This window comes from Prosopis cineraria, unplaced genomic scaffold, assembly GCF_029017545.1.
Source record: "Prosopis cineraria cultivar Desert tree isolate PC_DT_omini unplaced genomic scaffold, ASM2901754v1 PC386, whole genome shotgun sequence".
In the NCBI taxonomy this organism is placed as follows: Eukaryota; Viridiplantae; Streptophyta; class Magnoliopsida; order Fabales; family Fabaceae; genus Prosopis; species Prosopis cineraria.
The window spans coordinates 1-27,283 of NW_026555713.1; the positions used below are offsets into that span (position 1 = coordinate 1).

Below are 27,283 nucleotides of genomic sequence, written 5' to 3' on the forward strand. Positions count from 1 at the left end.
CAGAGGAGACGAACAGAAGGACACACGGACTTTTACGAAAAAAAAAGGACAAGAAAAAGAAACACACAGCGACAACGAGCATAGGAGGAAGAAGAAAGGACAGCGATCGCAGTTCAATTTTTTTTTTCCTTTAATATAGGTGATGGCCTCTCCTATTTTTATCTCATATTGTTTGATTTTTAGTTTTATGAATAGCTAAATTTTTGGTGTGATCAATTTATAAACTATAATCCTAAATTTTAATCAGAGTCTTTAATATTCAGGGAAGATTTTATTCTAGCTTTATTCTAAATTGCTCTTCTTTTCTCTACCTCTGAATATTATGCTTTAATCGCTATTGTTGATTAGAGTAGCTTTACTGCATAATTTTTAGATTATAAATTTTATCTGAGGTTTTACTTGCTATAATCAATTGATATAGCATTATAACAGTAATTTGGCCTAGCTTGGGTGATCATCCATGCGTTGTTCTTGGTATGGCTAACATAAAACAGTTATTAGGTTGTGGGTTAAAGGAGATCTCAATTAATCTATAACTTAATTTCTTGTTTAATCTTTAAATGATAATTTGAGAAATATTTAATAAAACCAGAATAATAAAGTTGAATAAAATTAATTTATTTTATGGATAAGGAAGATTAAATTTAGGTGATTGGGTTGTGATTGATTGGGCTATTATTCTTGGTAATTTTCTTAGTTTAATTTCCTCTATTTATTTAATTCTAATTTAGTTTAAATTTCATCATAAAAAAACCCCCATTATTTACCTTTTCATAATCATAATTCAAATAGTTACTCTATTGACTCTTAGGGAGATGACCTAGGTTGTGCTTTACTGCAAAATCTAATTTTTATTAATTTTGGTACTATTCGACAATAGTGTCAGTACATCAACATATGATTCTTTGTATCTTAAAGATACCTCATAACTTTCTTAGCAGCCTTCCAATGATCCGGACCTGAATTATTTAAGTATCAACCCAGCACTTCAATGGAAAGGCTATATCTGTCGAGTACACACTTGAACATACATAAGGCTGCCAACAGTGGAAGCGTATGGTATCTTTCTCATTTCAGCCCTCTTCTTATCATTCTTGGGACACTATAACTCTGACAACAGCTCACCTTTCTGTACAGGAGCAGGTGAAGGAGAACATGAATCCATTCTGAATCTCTTAAGTACCTGCTCAATATAAGTGGTCTGTGATAAACCAAGAATATCACGAGATCTATCACGATGAATTTGTATCCTAAGAACGAAGGAGGCTTCACCCATGTCCTTCATGTCAAAATGGCAAGACAATATGTACTTTATCTCATTGAGGAAATTTATTGAATTGCTGGCTAACAAGATATCATCAACATAGAGAACAAGAATGGCAAAATTGTTCCCATCAAACTTCTGATAGATGCACTGATCTGAGACATTCTCAGCAAAATCGAGCGAGGTGATAACTTCATCAAATTTCAGATACCACTGTCTAGAGGCCTGTTTTAGCCCATAGATGGATCTCTTTAATCTGCACACTAGATGTTCTTTACCAGATTCAACAAAACCATCAGGTTGTGTCATGTAAACTTCTTCATACAAATCGCCATTCAAGAACGCAATCTTGACATCTATCTGGTGAAGATCAAGATCAAGCTGTGCAACTAAAGCCATTACCACTCTAAAAGCGTCTTTGGTGGATACTGGAGAGAAGGTTTTTGTGTAATCAATACCTTCTTTCTAGTTGTAGCCTTTAGCCACGAGTCTAGCTTTATATCTATCAATTTTACTTTTAGCTCCTCATTTTATTTTAAAGACCCACTTGCAACTCACTGGTGTAAAACCCTTTGGTAGCTCTATAAGCTCCCATACATGATTGCGGTACATAAAGGCAATTTCTTCACTCATAACCTCCAACCATTCAGAAGAATGTGAGCTAGAAATAGCCTCTTGATAAGATATTGGGTCTAAACTATCAATAGTATCTAAATCAAATTCTTACAAATACATCATGTGTCTAGAATAGCAGACCTGCGAACCCTTTAGGATCGTCTTGGTTCAACAACCATATCCCTATCACCCTCTAAAGGTGGTTCATCTTAAGCTTCATCCTAATCCATGACATTATTTCTGTCAACATGAGGAGTTGTCAAGATAGACATAAGAAAAATGCTACTTTTGTCATGTAAAGTAATATGCCTAGGCACAGAGCTCCCACTGTCTAAGGCATCTTCAAAGAAATAAGCTCGGTCAGATTCAATTACCCTAGTAGTGTGATTTAGACAATAAAATCTGTACCCACGAGATTCGATGCAATAGCTAATAAAGAAACCATTAACAGTTTTAGCATCAAGCTTAATCTGTTCTGGATTGTAAGGTTTTACCTATGCTTTACAACCCCAAACTTGCATATGCTTCAGCGCATGAGTCCTTCCAAAATACAACTCATATGAAGTCTTTGGAACTAACTTGCTAGGAACTTGATTCAAAATATAAACAGCAGTTTTAAGTGTATCACCCCATAAGAATTTCGACAGTGAGGAGTGACTGATCATGCTCCTAACCATATCTATGAGAATACAATTTCGCCTTTCTGCAACCCCATTTTGCTGTAAGGTACCAGGCATAGTATACTGAGCTTCAATGTTGTGCTCTTGAAGGTACAAAGTAAATGGCCCAGGGTTCCTGTCAATCTCAGTATATCTCCCATAAAATTCTCTTCCTCTATCAGATCTCACACACTTGATCAACTTGCCAGATTTCAATTCGACTGCTGCTTTAAAAGTCTTGAATGCATTAAGGGACCCTTTTCACACAAGAGTTCGATCCATCCATGATGAGAGTAATCATCTGTGAAGGTGATGAAATATCTAAAACCACCCATAGCCGGAGGTGTGATAGGTCCACAGATATTAGTATGGATTAAATCTAAAGTATTTTCAGACCTCTTTCCCCCTTTGGTTCTAGCTCTAGCAGGAAATTTTTCCCTTATGCAGTCAACACAAGTCTCAAAATCTGAGAAATCAAGGTCTTGTAAGACACCTTGCTTGGTCATGTACTCTAATCTCTCTTTAGAGATATGACTCAAACGACGATGCCATAACATAGAGGAATTATCATTGGGCCTTTAATGTTTATGCCCAATAGCAGCATTGATATGGAGATTAGGGAGTTCAAGTGACCAATTATTCAATCGATATAAACCATATATCAAGGAAGCGACACCAACATTAATGGAATCAAAATAAATGTCAATTTTTTCATTTCCTTGGAAGAATGAATAGCCACAAAATATCCGATACAGAAGTTGAAATTAAATTTCTCTTCGCAGAAGGTACATAAATAACATTGTTCAAATGTAAAACATGATCAGAATTTAAATATAAAGAAATAATTCCAATACATTCAACTGATGCCTTGCTCCCTGCTATGCTAAAGATTGATCTCTGTGCCTCATTTAGAACCTTCTGGTTTCTTAGCCCCTGTAGAGAATTCACAACATGTACAGTGGCACTAGAATCCAGCCACCATAAGTCAAAGGAAGTTTCAATGGTGTTAGATTAAAAACAAACTAGAGCTAGAGCGACAGTTTGAAGAGTTGTACCTTCACTTTCTTGTTTGTTCTTCAATTTGAAGCAATTAGCTTAATGTGACCCAGTTTCTTGCAATAATTGCATAACCCCTTAAAGGGTTTCTTCCTTGGCTTCTCACTCTTATCACCATCCTTCTTAAAGATTGGATTATTAGGCTTTGGGGCATCATGCTTCTTTCTCTTTTTCTTATATGACCCTCCAGATTTGCTGCTAGAGCCATAAGAAATATAGTTTATTGAGTGAGATGAATTCTTCTTTATAGCTTCCTCTTCTTGAGTGACTATCGATATCATCTGGTCAACAGACCATTCAGCTTCTTGTGAGTTGTATGAAGTCCTCAAGAATGTGTACTCTGATGGTAGTGATTGAAGAACACAGTAAACCAAGGTACTTTCACCCAAATTAATCACATATGACTTAAGCTTGTTATAGTAATAAACAAGCTTTAGAATGTGCTCCCTGACACTAGAAACTCCGTCATATCGAGTATTGTCAAGAAATGACAGATAGTAGTTCTTTTGAGTCTTGTGAAGCTTCTTGTATTTGTTACCAATAGCTTTCAAGTACTCTACTGCAGTATCCTTTTCAGGAATGTTATCCCTAATTTCCTTTTCAATTGTGTACTTGATGATCGCTAGACAGATTCGGTTGGACTCACTCTATTGTTTATGGAAGGCCATTTTAGAAGCACTGGACTCGGAAGAGAGATCCGTAGGCTTGGGTTCTCTCAGAACTAAATCTTTTTCAGAAATGATCAGATACATATTTAGGGACTCTTTCCAGTCATCATAGTTGGTCCCATTGAGAGCCTTCACAAAGGATAGTTGCATAAAAGTGGAAACTGAAATTGCAAAACAGAAAATGAAAAATATTAATTATACGTGCACAACATAATTATAAAACAGAATTTCCCAACAAGCGATTATCAATTATGCAACTATAATCATGCATCAAGAAGGCTCATATACCAAAAGATTTAGCTCATACAAAAGTCCATACAAAATAATGCAATAAACATTTTCATACTTATAGAGTATAACAAATATCTAACATATTAAAGGAGTGCTATTAGCCTATCCTCAAAGCCAACCATCAAAATTACATTAATAATGTCACACCTATGAGGTATATTCATTATCAATACTATAAGATTCTAAGCATCATCAAGTCACAAACTTTATGACCTTAGAACAAAACAAAATAATTTTAAAAGGTCCTCAGGGTCTTTTGAGAATTAGGAAACAAATTTAGGACTTAAGTGAAATTTTGAAAGGTAATCAGGGGCAAATAAGTAATTCTGGAAGAGATTTGGGTCAAAATGGAAATTCAAAAAGTTAAGGGACTGAACTGTAATTTCTAGAAATAATTGGGGCTAATACATAAATTCAAGAAATTATGGGCCAAAAGAGGTAATTTAAAACTGGGCCAAAAAACGTAATTAACCGAAACCCCCTTTTTTTTAAATAATGAATCTGGGCCCAAATGAATTTTGGGCCCAGTACCCATGAAACTGAATCCCTAGGATCCAGTTTCATGACCCTGTTGTTAGGTTTGTTGTGCTGCGCAGGAGGAGAGAGGAAGACGGGAGGGAGATTGCACTATTGTGACGGCGCTGTGAATAAGGCAGGGGGCGACGCCGACGACCGAGTCCAGAGGAGAAGACGACAGTGTCATCCCTATTCTAGCGACCCCAGAACGTGTTGGGTCTGTTGGGCCGCGTAAGAGGAGCAAGGAAGATGGGAGGGAGATTGCGCTGCTGTGACAGCACCGTGAATGAGGCAGGGGGCGACATCGACGATCGAGTCCAGAGGAGAAGACGACGGCATTGTCCCTATTCCGACGACCCTAGAACGTCCGCCACATCGCAGCTCCAGCAATGTCCTCCTCGCCAAGGAGCTCACGAGACTTAAGTCCAGTCCGTGATTGAACGGCGCCATGAGTAGGGGAGAATGACGCTGCAACCACGGAGAGATGACGCACCTGAAGCAGCTGTCTGACGTCTATGGAGTTCTTCTTCGGTGATGGCATAGCAATTTTTTTTGTAAATAAGTTAAACTTACAAGTCTTGAATAATATGAGGAGTCAGGACCATCTCAGCGTGCTCATAAGATAATAAATCAAGATATACAAATTAATATTCATACAACCAGGCTCTGATGCCACGTGTGAAATCTGTATATCTCAATTCATATAAACAAATAAAGTAATGTATGCGTACCTAAAGAATCCATGAGCGCTTGAGAAAGCTCGATTACTCCGAGTGTAGAGAGGTACACAACCCACAAGTCCTCTGAGCCTTCAGAGAGTTCAGGGATAATGGAAGTAGAAGAATGAGTTGTGTGTTTGCGCTTATCGACTGATCGACTTATATAGATCAGATATGTAACCGCCTTACTAAATAATTAATAATTGTATTATCTATTATCTCCGACTCAGTCAGTTAAGAGATAGAAAATAACTGACGACTACTAGGTTGTGGATTGGGCCTCTGTCCATTGGGTTCACTTGTGTGATCCACCTATCACGGTCCACACAAGATCATAAAGACCAAACTATTGGGCTTATTAATTAATGCTAATTCGTAAATAATATTCCAACATTTTTCCTATATCTTTTTTAAAAATGTGAAATATACACATGCTTTTATAAATATAGAAAATTAAAAATTTTGGCTCAAACAAGCTAGCTAATAAATAAGAAGTGCAATTTTACATAACATCGCATGCTAATATTATACTATATATATAATGCTAAATATGGCTCAAGGATATTTTTATCTTCAAACTTTATATAAAGTTTTAATTTGATCTCTCTTAATTTTAAAAAGTATCTTTTTATCTATCTAATTCTAACATTATTAGTTTTAAATGACTATTTTGTTATGCCAATCATTGTTATTTTAGAATAATTAAACTTAACATATTAATATTTTAGAATGATTTGTCAATATTTAAAAATTTAAGGTATAAATTTTTTTGTTATGAAACTAATAATATTAAGGGTTAAAGAATTGAAAAGACACTTTATAAAATTAAAAGATTAAAATAAAATAGTGTATAAAAATAAAAAATCTAAAAGTATAGTTTAATCTATTAAATATTGATAATTAATTTGTTAATTTAGCGTGAATGTTGGTATTGGAACTTCATAGTTCACGACTTCTTGTGTGCCTGGTCCCTCATGCCCTCACAATGAGGGCATGGGGAGCCAAGATCAGTTCTCAGTTCTTACTAAGAAATCATCATGGTCTCTTATTGAATTATTTTAGGCATGTATAGATTCTAAGCATGCAATCAATCTATCATAATAAAAAAAATTAATGTTAATATGAATATCGTCTAATTAGAAATAAACAACAAATGATTGATTTTGTATTATTTTTTTCCTGGCATAATTGCATTAGTGTTAAATTCTTTTTACGAGTGGATGTATTCGAACAATCAAACCTAATTATTGTGATAAGGTTGTTAAAGTGACATTTAGAAAGGTTGACTCGCTTTGAGTGACAATAAATCTCAAATCTTCACAAAACTAGAAAGATGGTACATTTGATCTTAAGAGTTACAAAAAAAAAAAAACCAATATTTTTTAAGGTTAACGTTAAAATAGATTAAGGAAAAGGCGATATTACCTGCATCTCTTTCTAAATATACTTGACCCAGAAATAATGACTGCAATACAATTATCGGTTAATTAAATATATTTTTATATTGTTTAAGGAGATATGATTTTATATAAATTGTTAATATATAGGGACAGACCTTTCCATTTTATTTATTAATATAATTGCTCCTTTATATTTATATATATATATATATAGATATAAGGGACAGACTTATCTGTTGCATTGAGAAAGTGGCTGCCCCTATAGACATTTTACAATTTTTTTAATAAATATATGTTGTTTTGGCCAAAAATAAATAAATATATGTAGTGTGTGTGTATCATATAACTCCATCTTTTAGATATTAACTAGTCCCAATCATGGACGGATCTGGAAGCTAACGGATTGGGGCCAACATGAAAATAAAATATTGAATGGAGGCCAAAATCTATTTTAAAATTTTTTACAAGCCAGACTCATAATTGTTGCTACAGAAGAGTATAAGTGTGTGGGGCCCCATCCCTTGCCTCCCAGTTGGATCCTTCTTCACTCCCGATAATTGATAATATTAATTTCTTATTCTACACCTCTTTTTTTGTTATTTTTATACCCATAATAATGTTCATGATTTACATAACAAATATCATTCATTTTATATTTATTATTTCATTTGTGAATTGTGACTATTTATTTTTTTCCTCATTGAAACTACTTTTCCCCTTCTTTTTTTTATTTATTCTCGTTCCATTATTGTTCAGAAAGTTAAATCTCAAAATAGTATCATTGTACAATCTCACTATAGTGAGACGGAACCCAAAAATTTTGCTCCCCCAAAAATATAAATCTCGTAGGGAAAGCTTATTAAAAAAATAAATCTTGAAAGAAAAACTTATGATATATATTTATTTTTGAAAAAATTGATCATAAAGACTTGGTTGAAACATAAATTGTTCTCAAGGATCAAGTCAAATTTAAAAACCAAATGTAATATTTTATTTATAAAGTAATCTATTCAATTAACTAAAATGTCCTTGTGGTTTCAACTCTCTCATCACTCTTCTCCATCGAAGATGTCCTCCGTATACAATCATCAACCCATCACTGCAGGAGTCATAGACTTTGTTGGAGAAGCATATCATTGTCAATGCCTCATAGGAGAAATTCACCACTGTTGTAGATCTAAATTCTGAAGGTCCAGATCTACCATTTATGTTGCCAAGAATCACATTTTGAATGTTTAGATGCCCTTCTCCAGAATATGTGAATTGATTTCATGTTCTATTTGTTATTTCTTTTTTCCTGTGTTTCAAAAAATCTATGGTTGGTTGCTGTAGAAGGTATAAAAAGAAAGTCAACTACGAATCATAAAAAACGATAGGATGTAGGATACCAATGTTTTTAAATTTAAATTGTATTCACCATAGGGCTCAATGTTTACTTGCTACCTGTATTAGTAGGAGAGACTTTTGAATTTCTCTTGTTTACTATTCCATGTTTTCTCGTTGATAATCATTGTTTAAGGAGCCTTACAATATTGAAATGTCCCCTTGTTCCTTAAGACTGTGTCTTTGTGATTTCTTCCTTTATTAAATTTGTGAAATTGCTCTAGATGAAGTTTAATTATCATATCATTATACTTTTGCTTAACATTTTTCCTTTTCTTCATGCTAGGAACACAAAATGATAGGATCCTTTCTTACTAGGGTGCTTGTGTATGTTTTATACCATCCTAGTCTATCATCTTTCATAATGCTAGAGGTTCAATTTGTAATATTAAAAAATTAATATATTTTTCTGTGTTGTTAGAATCATTTTTGGCTATGCTTATCCAACCAATAAATGCTACAAAACTATTGAAAACAATAAGCCAAAAATTGAACAACTTCATTTTTAATGCCAACATTGATATGACATAAATTTGTTATTTGTATCTTCTGTTAGTGTAAATATTATAACAAAAAAAAAACAAAAGCAAAAGAAGGGATGAACACTAACCTTGTGATATAGATATTGATGCTTGTGATATAGAGATCTTTCTAAATCTAAAGGATGAATAGTTCAAACACATAAATCTTGGTCTTTAAGGAATCTGTATCCATGGTTTTCCAACATTCATGTTTTTTTTTATTGAATTTTTAATCTTGTGTAAATGAGTAAAGACCATATTTTTGTTCATTTGATCTCATCATTGCTTGGGATCAATGCTCTTTAGGTCTCCACTTCTTGAGTTGTTAGCAATATTGGAAACTTCAAGTATTATTTTTATTGATTTACTTTACTGCCATAGAAGTAGTACAACTTTGTAGAGCTACTTTAAGTTTGTTTTATTTCATATTATGCTATTAATATGTTTTAAAGCTGAATGGTGTAGTTCCTTGCATCACCTTCTGCACATGTTGAGGAAAGAATTATAGGGTGAAGGAAGTTCTTCATGATTTGGACATAGCACATGTTGTGGACTTGTGGTTTATAATAAACTAGACTATTATCGAAGCCCTATAAGTGATGTCTCTTCATTCATGTTTTGTAAGGGTTTAGTAGAAAATTTGATGAAGGTATAAAATTCTAACACCTAATTTTTGAAATCATCGGGAATAGTAGACAAAAAATTTTCGTAACAATAATAGGCAACCAAAAATTTGAGACTAATTGTTTTGTTTTCATATGCTAGCTCTCAAACGTGTGTTTTTAAGTTTGAGACAAAGCAGCAAACCACAAAGGCACAAAGTAGCTGCAAGACTAATTGTTAACCATGTGTTTCACTCGCCTTTTTATTAGACTATTCTTTTGAATCTTCTACCATTAAAGGTTATACTCTTGGCCTATATTATGTAGCAAATTTATGATTGATTCTCTGATGTGGTTAAAGTTTAAACTTTGTTCTGTTATAAATTTGTGTTTATATGAGCCAAAAAAAATTTTGTATGGCATCCATTTTTCTATTGGAGAATTAAGTTTTCAGTAACTCTTTCAAAGGGCATACAAAAAAAGTTGTGTTGAACTTATATTACCCAAAAAGCTAGTTGCAATTTTGTAGATGTCATGTATTAATACTTGAATGGTTCATGTAACATCCTAAAAAATTTAACTTAAGGTTAATGGGTTAATTAAAGATAAATTAGATAATTGAGAGTTAACTTGAATTAAAAGATAATGTGTGGACGGCTATTGGGTTTATCGAACCCTAATTAGGGCTTAAAATTAGACCCTATGTAGTATTAGGTCAATATTTGGGCCCAATTAGATAGATCATGTTCAAAACCTTAATTTTTGATATTTGACCATAGCCAAAGTTTAATTTTTAAGGCTCTAAATTCTCATTTTAGCTTAGAAAATTAGAGAGTTAAGTGAGAGCCTGAAGGTGAATGAGAATAGCTCTACTAAGGTTTGTTGTGCATGTCTAATTGAGTCTATTTGGATCTTCTAATCACTTGGCTAAGTGCCTACAACCTCTTTTCTTCCTCTCTTGTGCATTTTCATCACTGTTTTTAGACAGTTCTTCAGGAATTCAAAAATAGGTTGTGACTTTGCCTAGAATTCTGACTTCAATAGGATTAATGGATGTTTATTTAAGTGTCTAATCTTTGAGTTATGATACTAATGATGTTTTAGAATTTCAAAGTGAGGTTTGGAGTAAACCCTAAAGTTAATTAGTTAGCTAAGAAGGTTATAAGTTATTAATGGTGTTGAAAAGTGAACTAATAGAACCTAAAAATGAATTTGATTGTGGGTAGATGACCATAATGAGATTTTTGAGTTTAGGCTTTGATTAGAGTTAATTAAGGATAATTAGTCATTAATGACTATTGATATGTTTGATTATAGATCAACCATTATTGGTGTTATTGAGCTTATTAGATGCTCCGTTTGATATTCATAGATACTCTTGGTTGGTAAACCAAAAGTTAAGATAACCGAAAATTTAATTATAGTATATCATTGTATATGTACTTGCACTTTAAGCATTATTATAGATGGCTTAAAATGAGCGAAATGAGCCTACGAGATGAATGTGTTAACATGATGAGTGATCATAATTGATGATGTTGGAAGAGTTGTGATACATATTTGTGATAAAATGCTTAATAATTATGTTTATATAGATGTTATATGATATTTGAAATATGACTTATGGGCTTGAATTGACTATAAGTTGACTATATGATGATCTATTATAAATTATGATACGGTGTGGATTGTGATAAGCATGCAAGTTCTGAAAATTATGAGGATGATAAATTACTAAAATATATATGAATTTAGATTCACATTTGTTGATTGAATTTGCATGATCATAATAGGTGTGAGTTCACCCCAGCATAGTAGTAAAAGGATTATGATAAAAAAATCCATGTGGTGTAGCTTTCGCTGAATTTGCACACAATGGTTGGCATTCTTCATTACTATATGTGCTTAGTATTGCCAACATCCTACAGGTGAGGCATAAGTCAGGAACAATGCTCAGTATTACTGATTCTGGATTGGATAGTATGAGCCAGGCACTTATGACACCCCAAAATTCAAGTAGGGGAAATCCATAGTCCGATAGTGAGTGTGGGAGTCTTTGACTTGGTGACCCCTTACGATTGGCAAGTAAGGCTAGTCTGGTCACATAGGCTAGACTTATATGAGATAAAAACCCATGGATTCAGTCAAATGATATAAGAAGTAATATAAGGTGATTGCCTTTGATCATGCAAAATACATTATAATGATGCATTGTGAACAATGTTGGTTTGCCTTATGTGATATTAAATGTTGAATTGTTGTGAATGTCACGCTTTAATATACTTGATTAAATTACTTGATTATTAAGTTGTTTATCTCACTCACTTAGTTGAATATTTATAGGCGAAGATCAAGCTAAGGACAAAGGGGAGCCCTTTGAAGCTTGAGACTAAGTAGTTAATTGTAATATCTCTAGTTTTATCATTTATGTGTAATTTAAATATAACATTTGCCAATTAGGGGTCTTTCATATTGACTTATATTTATTTGGAGTCCACTTACAATTGTAGCCTTAAACATTAATTTTAGACATTTTTGGATTCTCTTAACTATAATAGGGTCCAAACTCCTACTCTGATTATGGTAGTGTACCAAGATGGTATGAACAAGTATATTTTGACAATTTAAATGAGTTTTGCATGATTTGGGTGATTATTTAGCTTGAATACAAAAAGTTGCATTTACAACTCCTCTTTATGTGCTTTATGGTGGTTGGGTAATCAATTCTTATATTAAAAGTTATTTGATACTTGTGACTATTTAGACAAGTGTATTAGGACTTATTGAGTGTGGTTCAAGCCCTTATATATACTAATGGCTTATGGTGTGAGATTTGGACATTTAATTGATGGTTTTGGAGGCAAAATGTGAAATTGTGATCGTGGGTATTCAAATTCTTTATTTGATATCAGATTGACATGAGATCAAAACTGTTGGCTAAATTATAAAATTGTTGAAGTATGGGCGCTTGAATCACCTATCCCTAGAGCAAAATTTTTTTTTTAAAATAAGTTGTCAAACATGCCCTGTATTTCTAGCTGTGACACCAACAAAATTAAAAAAAAAATCATGTCCAAAATAAATTAATAAAATGAATGCACATAATCGTCGGATTAATTTGTAATAAAATTATGCAATTTTACTATGTTGACCATCACAAACTTCCCCCACTATATTTATCGTGAACAAAATTATTTACGTTCAGGCTACTGAAACGCCGACTTAAGTCGTGTTTCATTGCCGCGTGATTGAAGTTAATTGCTCTCCAATTTTTAAAAGAATGTATCCAGTCGGATCTAGATTTTTTCCCCTAAGAATGAAAATATGGGCATGACTCTACCCTGATTTCTTGGAGTTCATGTCATTAATTGGAAAATTTGGATTTCTACATGTCAGTTAGATGAAATACAAAAGTTTAGACGATTTAAGTTTGACATAAAAAACTAATGTTTAAGTCTTTTTTAATAAAAATATTATATTTATTCCGTTTTATAAATTATTTAAAAAATTTAAATGAAAATTTTAAAAACTTCAACAAATTTAAAATTCAAATTCTTTATCGAATGATAATGTCTTCATAATAAATGTTATTATTTATTAATAATTAATAATACCTTTGGTTTGCTTTTTTAATTGTTATGACTTATGAGTATCAAATGAACTACCATTTTATTAAAAAATAAATAAAAAGTTATAAACATATACAAAAATATTCAATAAATATTGGCTGTAATAAAAATTAATTATGATCGTTTAAGTATTTTATAGTTTTTATATAAATATAGAAAACATATTGAGAGGGTTATCTCATTTAGATTTTTAACAATATTTAAATATGATTTGATAGCATTGAATATCAATTTTATTTCTAAGAAATGAGGCCTCCCCTTTTTTATATATATATTTCACTTTCTTTTTCGGTCAAAATCAGATTTAGCTTGCTTTACATGTTTGATTGTTGCCCAAGACGGAAAGAGTCTTTTTTATCAACAAGGGAACAAAAGAGAGGAAAAAGTCTTGAATTACATACGAGCTTCCACTTGGAGAAATATGGACGACGGCCTTTGAATGTCAACTGGAAACATTTTTTAATATATTATACATAATATTAGATGATGAACCGTCCTAACTCCTAAATATACTCTCAACCCTCAAGCAAGGTATATAAAAATTTCTTTATTGCGAATTGCACTGTTACATTATATGAAAAATGTGCTATATATTGACTGCATCCCTTTTTAATTTGAGTAAATTAACAAAGCAATCCAGGAATTTTAAATTCAGTAATACCATAAACCCTAAATTTGTTTATCATGCAAATTATTTCTTGAAATTTTAAAAAGTATGTAATTTAACCATGTCATTGATAATAATTAACTTTAACGATTAATTGATTAGAAAGTGATAGAAAATAAAAAAAAATTTATAATTTTTTAGGTCACTATATATAATTTTTATATTTGTTATTTGTTGTAATCTTTTAAGTCGTATTTTGTCAAAATTTTGTTAATAATGAGAATTAAATTGTACTGTTTTTAAAGATTGAGAAAATAATTTATATAATAAATAAATTTAAAATCTATAATATTATTGAATTTAAAATTCAAAATAATTTACTCGGCTACTTTATTAAAATCATGTAAGGTTGAGTTTGAGGTAAAAATGACACATTTCTGAATAAGAAAACTTGCTGATATATGTGAGTGTGTGAGAGAGAGAGATAATATTGCGAGGCTACTGGACCTGTCAACCCCATAGTTTCCACTTTCCACAAGCCTAATTCCAAGATCAGCGCCACGTTCAGTGATCGGTGATCCACCCAATTTTACTGATAGGCCCCCCACTTTCAATTCTTTACCTTTAATATCAAGGCCATGTTTGGTAGGTTGGAATTGTGAAGATGAAAATGGAATTGAGATAGGAATCTGAATAAAGTGATGTTTGGTAGATATGAATTACAATTCCTGGGAATCCTAATTCTATGGAAAAAAGCTAATTTTGATTCCTTATGTAAATCTATGGAATTGGGAGCAATTCTATGGAATTATAATGTTTAAGACACTTTTGCCCTCATACAAATTCCAGAAAGACAAATTTGCCCTCAAAAAAAAATAAAACCCTCATATGCTAGCAAAAAAAAAAGAAAAAGGGAGTATAAAAGGGTGAATAATATTTTTTCTCATTATATATAAAGCGTTATAATATATATATAAGATGGTATTATATATAATATTTGTATATAATTTATATATTTATAATATTTTTTGGTATAAGAAGTAGAATTGATTTGTTTGACATTTTTCTTTTAAATCTACATGTTAGTGTATTTATTTTAAAGTAGAAGGGATGGGAACCATTGCCAATTTTATTTTCAAGAAAATGTTTCCTCTGATGATAAAACTTTTTGTTTGGCCCAAGCTAGTGAATAATAGTTACAAATATAATCTATGATTTATATAATATTTTATTAATATATAAAATACATAAGAAAATTGGTACACAATTAATTTTTTATTATGTTTTATTTTAATTTTTATATAGGGGTATTTTTGTCTTTTAAGTATAATTCCATTTCCATGTCTTGCATACCAAACAAAAGTAATGCAAGGATTCCATCTAATTTTTCTGACATACCAAACATACTTTTATAATTCAATTCTATTCCAATTCTGATTCCAATTCTGATTCCAATTCCAATTCCAATTCCATCAAAATACAAAGTATTTTCCAACTTGGTACTCCACATGTGATTTATAATTATCTGTTGATTATCTTATCTTTTATGCTTATTATTTAGGGAGAATGACCTAAACGTTCAAAAAATTAATTAATTCAACTTAGCTTTCAAATATTAAATTTTAAAAGTTTACAAGTTCAGCTTTCAATTTTAAAATTTTATTGTAATAAATTTGTAATTTATTTTTAAAATTTTGACATAGTTAGGATAAACAAATTTGTTTTTCATGTTGAAATTTAAAACATAAGTTATAAATTCATCATAATAAAATTTTAAAATTGAGAACCGATCTTACAAATTATTAAAATTTGACACTTGAAATATTAGTTGAATTAATTGATCTCATTGGGACCTATATGCCATTCTCCCTATTATTTATAGTTTATAAATATTAAATTTAGAAACTATTTATTCCTAACAACCAAATTCAAATATTTAACATGAAAATAAGTGTCCATTTAAATATTTAATACCCGTTCTCATTATAAATAGTAAACATTTTCTGAACTTGATGCTTGTGAATACATTTTTAATTTTATCTCTATTTTTAGGAAAAAGAAAAAAATAATTGATAGTTTGGTTCAGGTTCAAAATCTGTAACACCGCCCACTCGATCCGGTAATTCATTCATTCCAATGTGTTTCAGACTTTTCTTGTTAAAAATAAAAAATAAAAAAATAATTGGTTGTTGCTTTTGAAAGATTTTACAAAAGATAATTTACCTTTTACTCTTTTTTTTATCCATTTGCTTTTTGTTCTTTATTTAAGTTTTTTTATAAATTTTAATATATTTTTTTAATATTATAAGTTTTTCAAATCGTTAAAAAAGATTTAAGGAATCAAAAAATAAAAATATAAAAATCTATAATAACAATAAAAAAATATAAAAATTTATAATAAAATTTAAACAAAATATAAAATCTAAAGTTATATTTTTTTCATCATTTAAAAAAAATAAAAAAGATTATATATGTCTTATTGCTAATTGTCTTTGACCTCTTCTTCTTGTACATTCTTCCACTAAACCTCACTCAATCTTCTTCCCATTTCTTTAAATTTCCTCCATAAAAGCTAAACCCCTCCGATTTCATCGTCCGTCTCATTCACCCATCCATTTCCACTTCTTGTTTTCTTCGCTGCAACTTCTTTCCTCTTCTTCCTCATTCTTCTTCTCCTTGTTCTTCCTCCTCCTCCTCCTCCTCCTCGTCCTCACTCTTTTCATTTCATTCTGTTTCTGTTTCTCTCCATGGTTTTATGTGACTGAGTTTCTTTTACCGAAATGGGTTCCGAGGTAGAAGGCATTCCGAATCCTCAAGAGTTGGACAAATTAGCCAAGAAATCACGCTCCGCTATAACATCCACAGAAACGGATGAATCATCGGCGAAAGAGAACGAAGACGTCCTCCCTCGCGTTGATGTTGTTTCCGCCGATACTCACGCCAGCAGATCAGCCGCTACTCACCCTGAAACAACTATCACTGGCGAAACAGAACGAATTACCCAACCTCATTCCGAGAATTCTCCCCCGTCGACGACCGAAAACGATGACGTTCGGCCTCGCCTTGACGTTGTTTCGGCCGATGATGAAATTGATCTCACAAACGAACGAGCTAAGGATTCGAATTCTCCACCATCTACGACTCAAAGCGATAACGTCCCTCATGAGCGTGATCTTGTTTCCGCCGATAGTGAAATCAATTTGAAAAACGAACGAAAGGAGCATTTGAATTCGACGGCCCAAAACGACGACGTTGCGGACACCAATCATAATATCAACGGCCATCTGCTGTTTGTGCTGCCTCATTCCAATCTTCCGAAGCCGCAAACGCCTCCGGGGATCGAAAATCCTCCTTCAGCCAAAAACGATGACACAACGAGTTTCTCCGTCGTCGACATGCCGGCCATCGGAAAGTTCTTCCGGCAGCGTACGGTGGCGATCGCGAGAGGGATTTCGTCTTTGATGGACGAGAACGATGAGGAGTCGAAGAAGAAGAATAAACAGAGAGTCATGGAATTCAATCTTTCTGGTCTCAAGGTCGTGGTGAAGGAAAAAACCAGCGACGAGCAGGTAATGAAAGGAAGAATAAGCTTCTTCTCGAGGTCGAACTGTAGGGACAGCACGGCGGTGAGGAAGTTCTTTAGAGAGACGGGTCTGAAATTCGTGGAGATCAACGTCGATGTGTACCCAGAGAGAGAGAGTGAGCTGAGGGAGAGGACGGGTACTACAGCGGTGCCGGCGATATTCTTCAACGAGAAACTGTTTGGTGGATTGGTTGCGTTGAATTCGTTGAGGAATATTGGGGTTTTCGAGCAGAAGTTGTGGAAGGAGGTGATGACCGTGAAGTGTCCCGATCACGCGCCTGCACCGCCAGTGTACGGTTTCGATTATGCAAACGCGGATGATCGGACGGACGAGTTGGTGGGATACGTCAAGGTTCTGAGGCAGAAATTACCCATTCAGGACCGTGTGATGACGATGAAGATGAAAATCATCCATAACTGCTTTTCTGCGGCAGAATTAGTGGAGGTGCTCATTCGCCACACGGATTGCGGCCGTGAGAAGGTACGCCACGCATGATCCGTCGTTGTTGCTTAGTTCTTTTCCATTCCTGTTAGTTCCGTTGGGGTCAATTCTTTTTTTTTTTAACCAATTAATTGACAGAAATAGAATTAATTTTTCATTAATATGCATAGACTAATTCCTCACGCTTCTAAAATGAATATCTGACATTAATATGCATATACTAATTCCTCACACTTCTTAACCTTTGGTAAGTTAGTATTTTACTTATGGAATTTAAATCCTTTGAATTTATGTGAAGTTTTATTTTTTAAGAAAAAGGGAGAAAATTTTATATTTTATAAAAAATAATAAAATGAATAAAAATACTAAAAAGAAAAAAATTTATAGTAAAATTTACCAATTTCAAATTCGGAGGGTTTGAATCTTTTATGGATGATAGCCTCTTGTGTCAAACAAAACGATAATAATACATATTTTAAAAAAAATGTAAAAAATATTGGAATGTTAACTCATTGTCATTGCATTATGTAATTTATGTTATGCGCGTTTCACTGATTGTCAATCAGTGATTGGTTGCTTAAGTTGACCACAATGTCGGATTGCAACATTTTGTTTGTAGGGTCGTCTTTTTCTTCATTAAATATGACTATTTATTAACTCATTTTTTATGAAACTTACTTTAAATATTTTTTTAATTGTTTAATATTTAATTTATTTCTTTTTTTAATGATTTAGTTAAAACATTTGTTTTTTCGACTAACTAATTTAACTAAGTAGCATAGTTACTATGTGTATATGATGTGTAGTATTGAAATATTTATTTTTTGTTATTTATTTAATATGATATACTCGAAGGCTAAAGTATTTATTTGATCATCTAATTTTATAAAATTTCAGTTTAATTTTTTAATTTCATAAAATATTTTTTAATTCTCTAACTTTAATATCGTTAATTTTAAATAATTATTTTTGTATTAATTATTATTATTTTAAAATTTTAAATTTACAATATGAACATTTGAGAACGTTTTATTAATATTTAAAAGTTTCATATATATTTTTTGTTAATAAAACTGATATTATTAGAATTAAATGATTAAAAAAATATATAATTAAAAAATTAAAATAAAACTTTATGTAAAATTAAAAAAAAATAGATATGCACTCGGATTACGTTAAAAGAAAAATATTTTCAACCACCACAATGAATGATAGTCAGGTGATAGTTAATAATTAATGATAATGATAATAATTAATAAAATAATATAATAATATTTTGCATTATATTTTTATATATAACGTGATGATTATTATTATTTTAATAAAAATGATTAAAAATAAAAAATTCTTTTTCCAGAGGCCCAACACGAACAGCAATAATGACACGCACGAGAGCCTAATGTCTAACGAATTATGATACTGGAGCGGAGAAACAGCGGCTTCAAAATATGAAAGTTCATAATTGTCTCAACATGCAATATAGGCAGAATGTCATTTAGTTTTCACATGACAATAATGTGGTAACGAATAAAATTTTACTTAACATCTATCTTATCATATTATCGCTGAACCATTTTTTTTGTACTTGTTATGTGGTTGTGAACGGGTGACCTTGATTGATTTAGTAAGAGTGACATTTGATTCTTTGTAGAGGAGTTATTGACATTTTAGCCCCTATTTCAAAAACTGAAAAATTGTTGATATTTATTATTCCAAGAGATTAAAATATCAATAATTCTTTATATATGATCCAAATGTCATATATACGTCTTCACTGTTTCATTTTGTAAGGGCAAGAGAATGAGTACTAGATTTTTTTTTTTCCTTTAAATGTATGATGCATTATGTTCATATGGGTTTAGAGGTAAAAAAGGGACTGAGAGAGGGAATGAAAAGTGACAGAGAATTATATCCATATATGTATAATTTTTTATTTCTTTTTAAATTGATGATATAGAATAAGGTAATTCAAATAAATGGACCATCGTAATAAACGTGAGATTTCACAAGTAAATATGATTGATTCTCGTTATTATATTGTTCTGCTTCTATCTGTCCGGAGTAGGTATGTCACGGAAACTTCCCAGTGTCCTAACTCCTGATAACTTGTATTGGCCCAAAAACTCCAAAAACTTATATATTGCTTTTGTTTTTTGTTCCCCCCCCCCCCCCAAAGAAAAATTTCACTTTTTATTTTTTGGAGGAAAGATCTGTTAAACTACATGTCAATATGATGCAAATAGTTGTTTTTGTTTTGTATCATATCACACAAATAACTGATAAGCTTAGGATCGTAGTTTCTAAAATTATTATATTATACAAATTAAAATTTTGATTTTTTTATAAAAGCAAGTAACACTGATCTAACTTTTTTCAATATATATATATATATATATTCAAAGTATTGAATAAATGTGCATGTTAATTGCGATTTAAATGATGACATAGATTCACGATTCCTTGCACTTTAAGTTTACGGCTCTCTTAATATTTTTTCAAACTTCAACTTTCACTTGTTTTCTTTTTTCATAGCCATTGCATCATATATAAATTTATTGATAGATGACGGATGGATGGATAGTTTCTGATTTTCCTTTTTCTATGCACGCCGTCCACCTTTCTCTTTCAGTTGATGGCCCAAAAATGAAAAATAAATCCCAGTGATGAACTTTTGCAAAAAGTTTATACAATATATAAAATATATGCCTTTCATTTAAAAATATAAAATATTTTTAATTAAATTTTATCTTTTAATAAAGTAATTATTTATTTTTAAACTAACCTTATTTTTTCATATTTACTTCTATTAAACATTCTACAATAAATATAAAGTCATTCATTAACAGGGATATTTAAAAAAAACAATGATTACACTTCAAAAAACTAAAAATGCCTAATATTTTTTAATATTTAACTCCTAAAAAAATACCTTATATTTTTTAATGGAGAGAATAGATCAATATTAGAATTATTACATGTTTTTCTTCATATCCTACACAGATATCTATCCCTATTTAACATTCCCTCGTAAGAGCTGACCTTGCCACTAGTAATAGTAATTGACTAATTTCTTGATATTCTATATCGGTCGAATGTGACACTTTAAACAAAAACGTTTCCGATATTTGTTTGTTCAACTGTGAAATCTGTTATACTTCCACTAAATGTTTGTATTCTGAACTTTTATCAGGCTGTTGAGATCGGAAAGCAGTTATCCAAGAAGCATTTCATTCATCACGTTTTCGGGTGAGAGAATAACTTTTAAAAGCAATGAAAGTGGACACCTATTAGTAAAAGACTAGATCAAAGTTCAATTATTTATATCTTCGCTATAAAATTCTTCAATCGAAATATAACAGTATTCTTTTCTAATAATAATTTAACAAGGATATGTTTCATTACAGAACCATACGTTATATAAGTAACTAATGGGGTTCTTGTGTATTCGCACATGCACAAGGCCCAATATGAATCTCATGATTAACAAATGTTTTTTGTCTTGTGAACAGTGTGGTTCTCTATATTTTTTTAGTAATTTATATTGAATTGATATATTGAAATTGATGATTACTATAAACTTGTCTGCAATATTGGATTATAGTAAAGAACTATATACTATCATGTTTTAATTGAAAAATCTAATAACAAAAGTATAAATGATACGTCTTTTTCCTAAGTATATGACACACTATTCTCTGGGAGGTTTCTTCATGTCAATGTCAACCTTCTAATGCAGGGAAGATGATTTTGAGGATGGAAACCACTTCTACCGTTTCCTTGAGCACGAACCATATATCACCGGTTGCTTTAATTTCCGGGCCATCACAAATGATAGTGAACCGAAACCTGCAGTTGCAGTATGCCAAAGGCTTACCAAGCTTATGTCTGCCATCCTCGAATCTTATGCTTCTGATGACAGACGATATCTTGACTATGCAGCCATTGGCAAAAGCGAAGAATTTCGCAGGTTAGTTTTATGCTTCAGAATGGCATTAAATTATTTATTTTTTGGAATAATTTGTATGCGCATGAAATGCGGTCTTGACTCTTGAGCATAACAGCATACTATGCTGCACATTAGCTGCCATGGACACATCGACACGGCAAAATGAAATGCGCACACGAGCACGCACATTAAATATATTTTATAATTTTATTTTGAGAAAATAATAATAATTTTTTAAAAATTATATAAATGATAATTCAGTCATTTAAAATATCATAATTTCATTAAAATCTCTATAAACTTTTCTGTCATTAATGAATTTATATCAAATTATTCTTGTTAAAAATAAAATAATTCATAAGTTTTATTTAAACAATCACAACTTTTCTTTTTATATTTGCAACAATACAACAACAAATTATAATTTTGTATGTTAAATTCTTGATTTACTATTGTATTGTTACAAATATAAGAAGAAAAATTATGACTATTTAAACAAAACTTGTAAATTGTTTTATTTTCAACAAGAGTAATTTGGTCATTTAAATAAATTCATCAATGACAAAAAAATCTTTGAAACTTCAATGGCATTATGACATTTGGATGAACCAAATTGTCATTTATATATTTAAGAGAAATTTTATTGTCATTTTTCTTTTTATTTTTTTAAAATAAAAATATAAATTTTTTAAAATGTCCTTCATTTAATACTCTATTTATAAAAATTAAAAAGAGAGAATATAATGGGAATGATAATATTAAAAAAATATCATTAATGAAATCTTATTTTTATTAAAGAGGCTTATATTTTGAGACGTCAAAATTTTTTAAAAAATATCTTATAATTTAAAATGGAAGAAGTATCTAATAAAAATTTGACTGTTTTAGTAAAAATTTGACTGTTTATGTATCTAGTAAAAATTTTGAGCGAAGAGTAGAAATTCTTTCCTGTGGTATGTGATCGATTATTCCTTGCACATCTGCCATGCTCCGCTGGTAGTTCAAATTAATTTCAATAATTTCCTGATCCTCCGTGGCTTCCTCCTGATTTCCTGGTTTTTATTTTTCCTCGGAAATGAAAACCCCTTATTGTTATTTATTTGAGAATGAACGATGAATGGATTAACAACCTCGTCTCTGTCTAATACCGGATTTCCACTTAGCTTTTGCTCATTTATATATTACCAACTGTTGGTGTTCCAGTTGGAGGATGTCCCTTTCTGAAAGCATTAAATTGGCGATCAAAATTTAATGCTAAACCCATCACTTTGAAGATTAAAACCATGAAGTATGCTGTTTTTATTTTAGGCAGCAACTTCTGAATTTAATTTTGCTTTTAAACTTTTTTCTTGAATTTATGAATCGTAAATGTTCCTTTTCACAGTTGAATTTGGATTTCCCTTCATTTCTCTGTTTTGTGCTCATGCGATTTGAAACTTTCTTCTAGTCTATTCGGAAAAGTGCCTCGATTTGGGGAAAGTGGTGTTATATTCTTTTGGGTTGGTGCTAGGATGAAGGGATAATGGAGGGAAGAGGAAGGAAATTGAAAAATTGAACCATTCCTACAACTTGAGGGATTTTGGAGGCAAAAGTTTCTACAAACAAGGAGAATTATCATTCAACCTTTGCTTCCCCATCTCTCCCTCCTATTACACATAACAGGAAACCTTGATTGTTTTTGCCCCTTTACCGAGGCACCTCAGCTGCAATATATATAATTCTCAGGATCTGGAAAGCTAAAGTTTCTTTCCAATACAACTGCTCAAAGAAGATAGATAGCTTATTGAAAGTCCCTGCAAAGAACCTGAGTTCTGCGTTGCCTGTACTAATTGTTTACTTTTTATCATGCAAATACACCCAGACACGCCACATGTTTCTGCATGAGTGCTTGGCACATAGCATGCAATCATAACTCGTAAATATCCTAGCAGAACTACTCATTTTATTCAAACCAACAAGGTGGCTGATAGCAGACCCTTGCTAGTAGATAAAAGGCGCAAGAAACACGCAAGCCCAAACCCAAAGTTGGATTCTGTTGTTGAGGAAGTTATACATGTTGAATAACTTCTACCCTGTGTTGTCCACTTTACATAGTTGCAGTTTCAGATTCCTATCCTAATATGCTGAGTTGTCACTTAAACAGGAGATTAGTTTATTTTGCTGTCATTTAACCGTAGAATTGCAGTTGCATGCTATATAATCTTTGTAAGACTCTTTCATGAGGATACGACATGAATATCTCATTTTCTACTTATTGGAGATTGGAGATTGGAGACTCTCCCCCTTGGTCCTATCTAAATTGTAAGAGATTCTTGTTCAGTTTAGGTAAAGATTGGAGTTTATTTCTATTAAACCCGTAGTTCTAACAGTGGATTTTTTATACTTACTGAGAAATTGAAATAATGTGTTCTCTGATGTCAGGTGAACTTCGTACGTCTAAATTTGGTCTATTCCTCTCTTTTTTTAATTCCAGGTATGTAATTGCGGCCCAGGATCTTCAACGAATTAACCTCTTGGAACTATCAGAAAACGAGAGGCTTGCTTTTTTCATGAACTTGTACAATGCCATGGTCATCCATGCTCTTACCAGAGTAGGGTCTCCGCAGACTGTATTGGACAGGAATTTCTTCTACTCTGATTTCCAGTACGTGGTCGGAGGGCTCCCTTATTGCCTCAATTCCATTAAAAACGGTATCCTCAGATGTAATCGGAGGGCACCGTATTCCTTGCTGAAGACATTTCGCTCAGGACACAAGCAATTAGAGGTAAACAGTATTCAATTATAAATCACTCTGTCCTTACAAGGTTATAAAGTTCTAAATTTGGTCCTCCAAAAGTTTATGGACCTCAATTTCGTTTGGCAGTGATTTTTTTCTCATTCTAGTTTTTTTTTTTTCTTTTGTTCTTTTTTTTAATTTGTTAAACACCTGAATTTAATTGGGGTTACTAACTTGGTTTTACGTCATTTTGACAAACTGAAGGACTAAAAAGTTAACGAAAGACGAGGGTGCCTATTTTCTGGAATTTTTTTTTTAAGAAAAGAAAAATGAAGCTACAATTTTTCTTCCTACCTTCAGATTTTAAGACATCCTGACTCCTGAGGTTTTTAGCTTGTTCCTTGGTCCCTCGTATCCATAATCTGATTGATTATGGAGAAAGGTTATTAACTTGTTCCAGCAAATTGCAGTTTGCTCTTGTCAAGATGAATCCATTGATTCACTTTGGAATTTGTAGCGGTACAAAGTCGAGCCCAAAGGTAAGGTTCTTTTCAACCCATGGAGTTGTAGAAGAACTAAGACGCGCTACAAGAGAATTCTTTGAAGAAGGTGGTGCAGAAGTGGATCTGGAGAAGAGGACTGTTTATCTCACACGTATTATCAAGTGGTAAGCGTTTAAAAGTCCCTTAACATTCATTTTCAGTTAGTAGGAATCTCAGTTATACTTTGCTGGGCAAAGACACAGAGAATGAAGATCTGTGCGTACAAAATAAAGTTGTTCAATACAAATTTTGAGAAAATTAAAGGTGGAGAATTCAAACTTTCCCGAAAAGGTGGAACTTTTTATAGTCTATTGTTTTACTCTGGAGCTCAAGCTTTTCACATTAAGAAAAAGAGTGTACATTCTTTTTCTTAGAGCTTCGCATTACATGCTTTTGGCTGACATTACTACATAATTGAACATATTATATTTTTTTCTAGAAAGTATAATTATGCAGTTCTAAAGTGCACATACTTTCCCTCTATTTTCAAAATTAACACAAACCTCATTCAAAGTGTAAAAAAATCATACAAACATCTTTATTTTCAAAATATATACAAATATCTTCTGGAGGGCCATATAATTTCATAAAAAAGCGGAGGTTCTTGAGAGAAGTTTGTATAGATTTTGAAAATAGTATTGAGATATTTGAAATTTAGCAAAACTTAGAAAAGATCCATTATTTTTTTTTTTGGGGAAAATATAGTTGTATATTTTGAAAGATAATAAGAAGCCTATATAATTTCAAGAAAAATCTAGTCTAATGAACTTTATTGAAACCCAATCCTTTTAACTAGTTTGGATTCTAAGCAAAATCCTATTTAACTACCAGGTATGATATGGATTTTGGACAAGGGAAAGACATTCTGAAGTGGGCAATTCACTACTTGGATGCAACTAAAGCAGGCTTCTTGACACATATCTTAGGTGATGGTGGCCTGTTCGCATCTCATATCAAAACTATGATTGGTCAATAAATTCTTGACAAATAGGGTGCACTCATTTGAATCAGCTTTTTAAAGCTTCCTGAATTTATCGAGTGTTTATTGTCCCAGATTTTGAAATGTTGATCACAGTCCAAATAGAGATACTTCAGATTTTTTATTTTTAGCCCAACAGAGATACTTTAGAATTCAGAATCAATACGATAGCAAAATAGAAAGTTATTTAGATTGTTTCTGTATTCTTCTTTTCATAGACGTGTACATCCGTGGCGTCTAATTGTATAGTGATATACCAAGTGTTTGGGTCGACAAATGCCTTCTTCTTTGGCACTATTTCAAGTTGTTGTTTTCAACAGGATTTGCTCAAACAAGTCACATCAACGCTGAGCAAAGGAAACAAATGTGCATAACATACATAAGTTATACGTATAATTTATTAATCTACACCAAGCCACCTTACTTTACGAGCCAAGGATAATACAGCTTAATTTTTTTGAATCTTTGCGATGCACAAAATGATGTGTGATGCACGAGATCATTATTAAAAAAAAAATTAGGGATAAAAGGAAAATATTATTTGATATTTAAATATAACACCTTATAAATTGGACTAACTTCATTTTTAAAAAAAAAAACACCTTGTATATAAGACCAGATGAGCGTTTGACAAAAAGTTAAAAAAAAAAACCCCCAAAAAAGGTAAAATGCGGCAGAAAACCAAGTCGAAAGGCGCGTCCCAGTTTGACCATGCAGGCATGACTCGCTTTTGCATGTCTTTTCCTTCGCTTGCCATGACTTGGAGATGCAAAAAACGTGTGTGTTAGTTGCAACTCTTCAAAACGAAGAAAATGAATCTCTCTGTCCGTGCTAACTGACCTTTTATTGATCATGACTCTATTGTAGCAATATCCAATACTACATACGGCTTTAGGTTTTCCCTTTAATCTGCTTTTAGTTTCTTGTTCGTTCATGATACTCAGTTTCTAACTCAAAAAAAAAAAAAATACTACAAACGGTGTTTGTGCACCAACATTTGAAATTGAAGGAATCGTCACCATTCCCAACATCAACTTTGACTTTGTCACATCATAACATCAATCATCTATAACTTTGCAGGCTCCAAGCTTAAGTTTAAACAAAATTTTAAATATGATCCTCAAATTTAAAAATAAAAAAAATT

General features: G+C 31.8%; 1 protein-coding gene across 1 annotated transcript; it reads left to right on the plus strand.

The window, feature by feature from the left end:
* Nucleotides 1-16,495: 16,495 nt before the first annotated feature.
* Nucleotides 16,496-26,416, plus strand: LOC129296684 (uncharacterized). Its single transcript, XM_054935271.1, is given in 7 exon segments — nt 16,496-17,994; nt 21,146-21,201; nt 21,692-21,922; nt 24,375-24,666; nt 25,089-25,285; nt 25,992-26,092; nt 26,095-26,416. Coding segments are annotated over 7 exon segments (2,211 nt in total). The 5' UTR covers nt 16,496-16,710; the 3' UTR covers nt 26,145-26,416.
* The last annotated feature ends 867 nt before the right edge of the window (nt 26,417-27,283 follow it).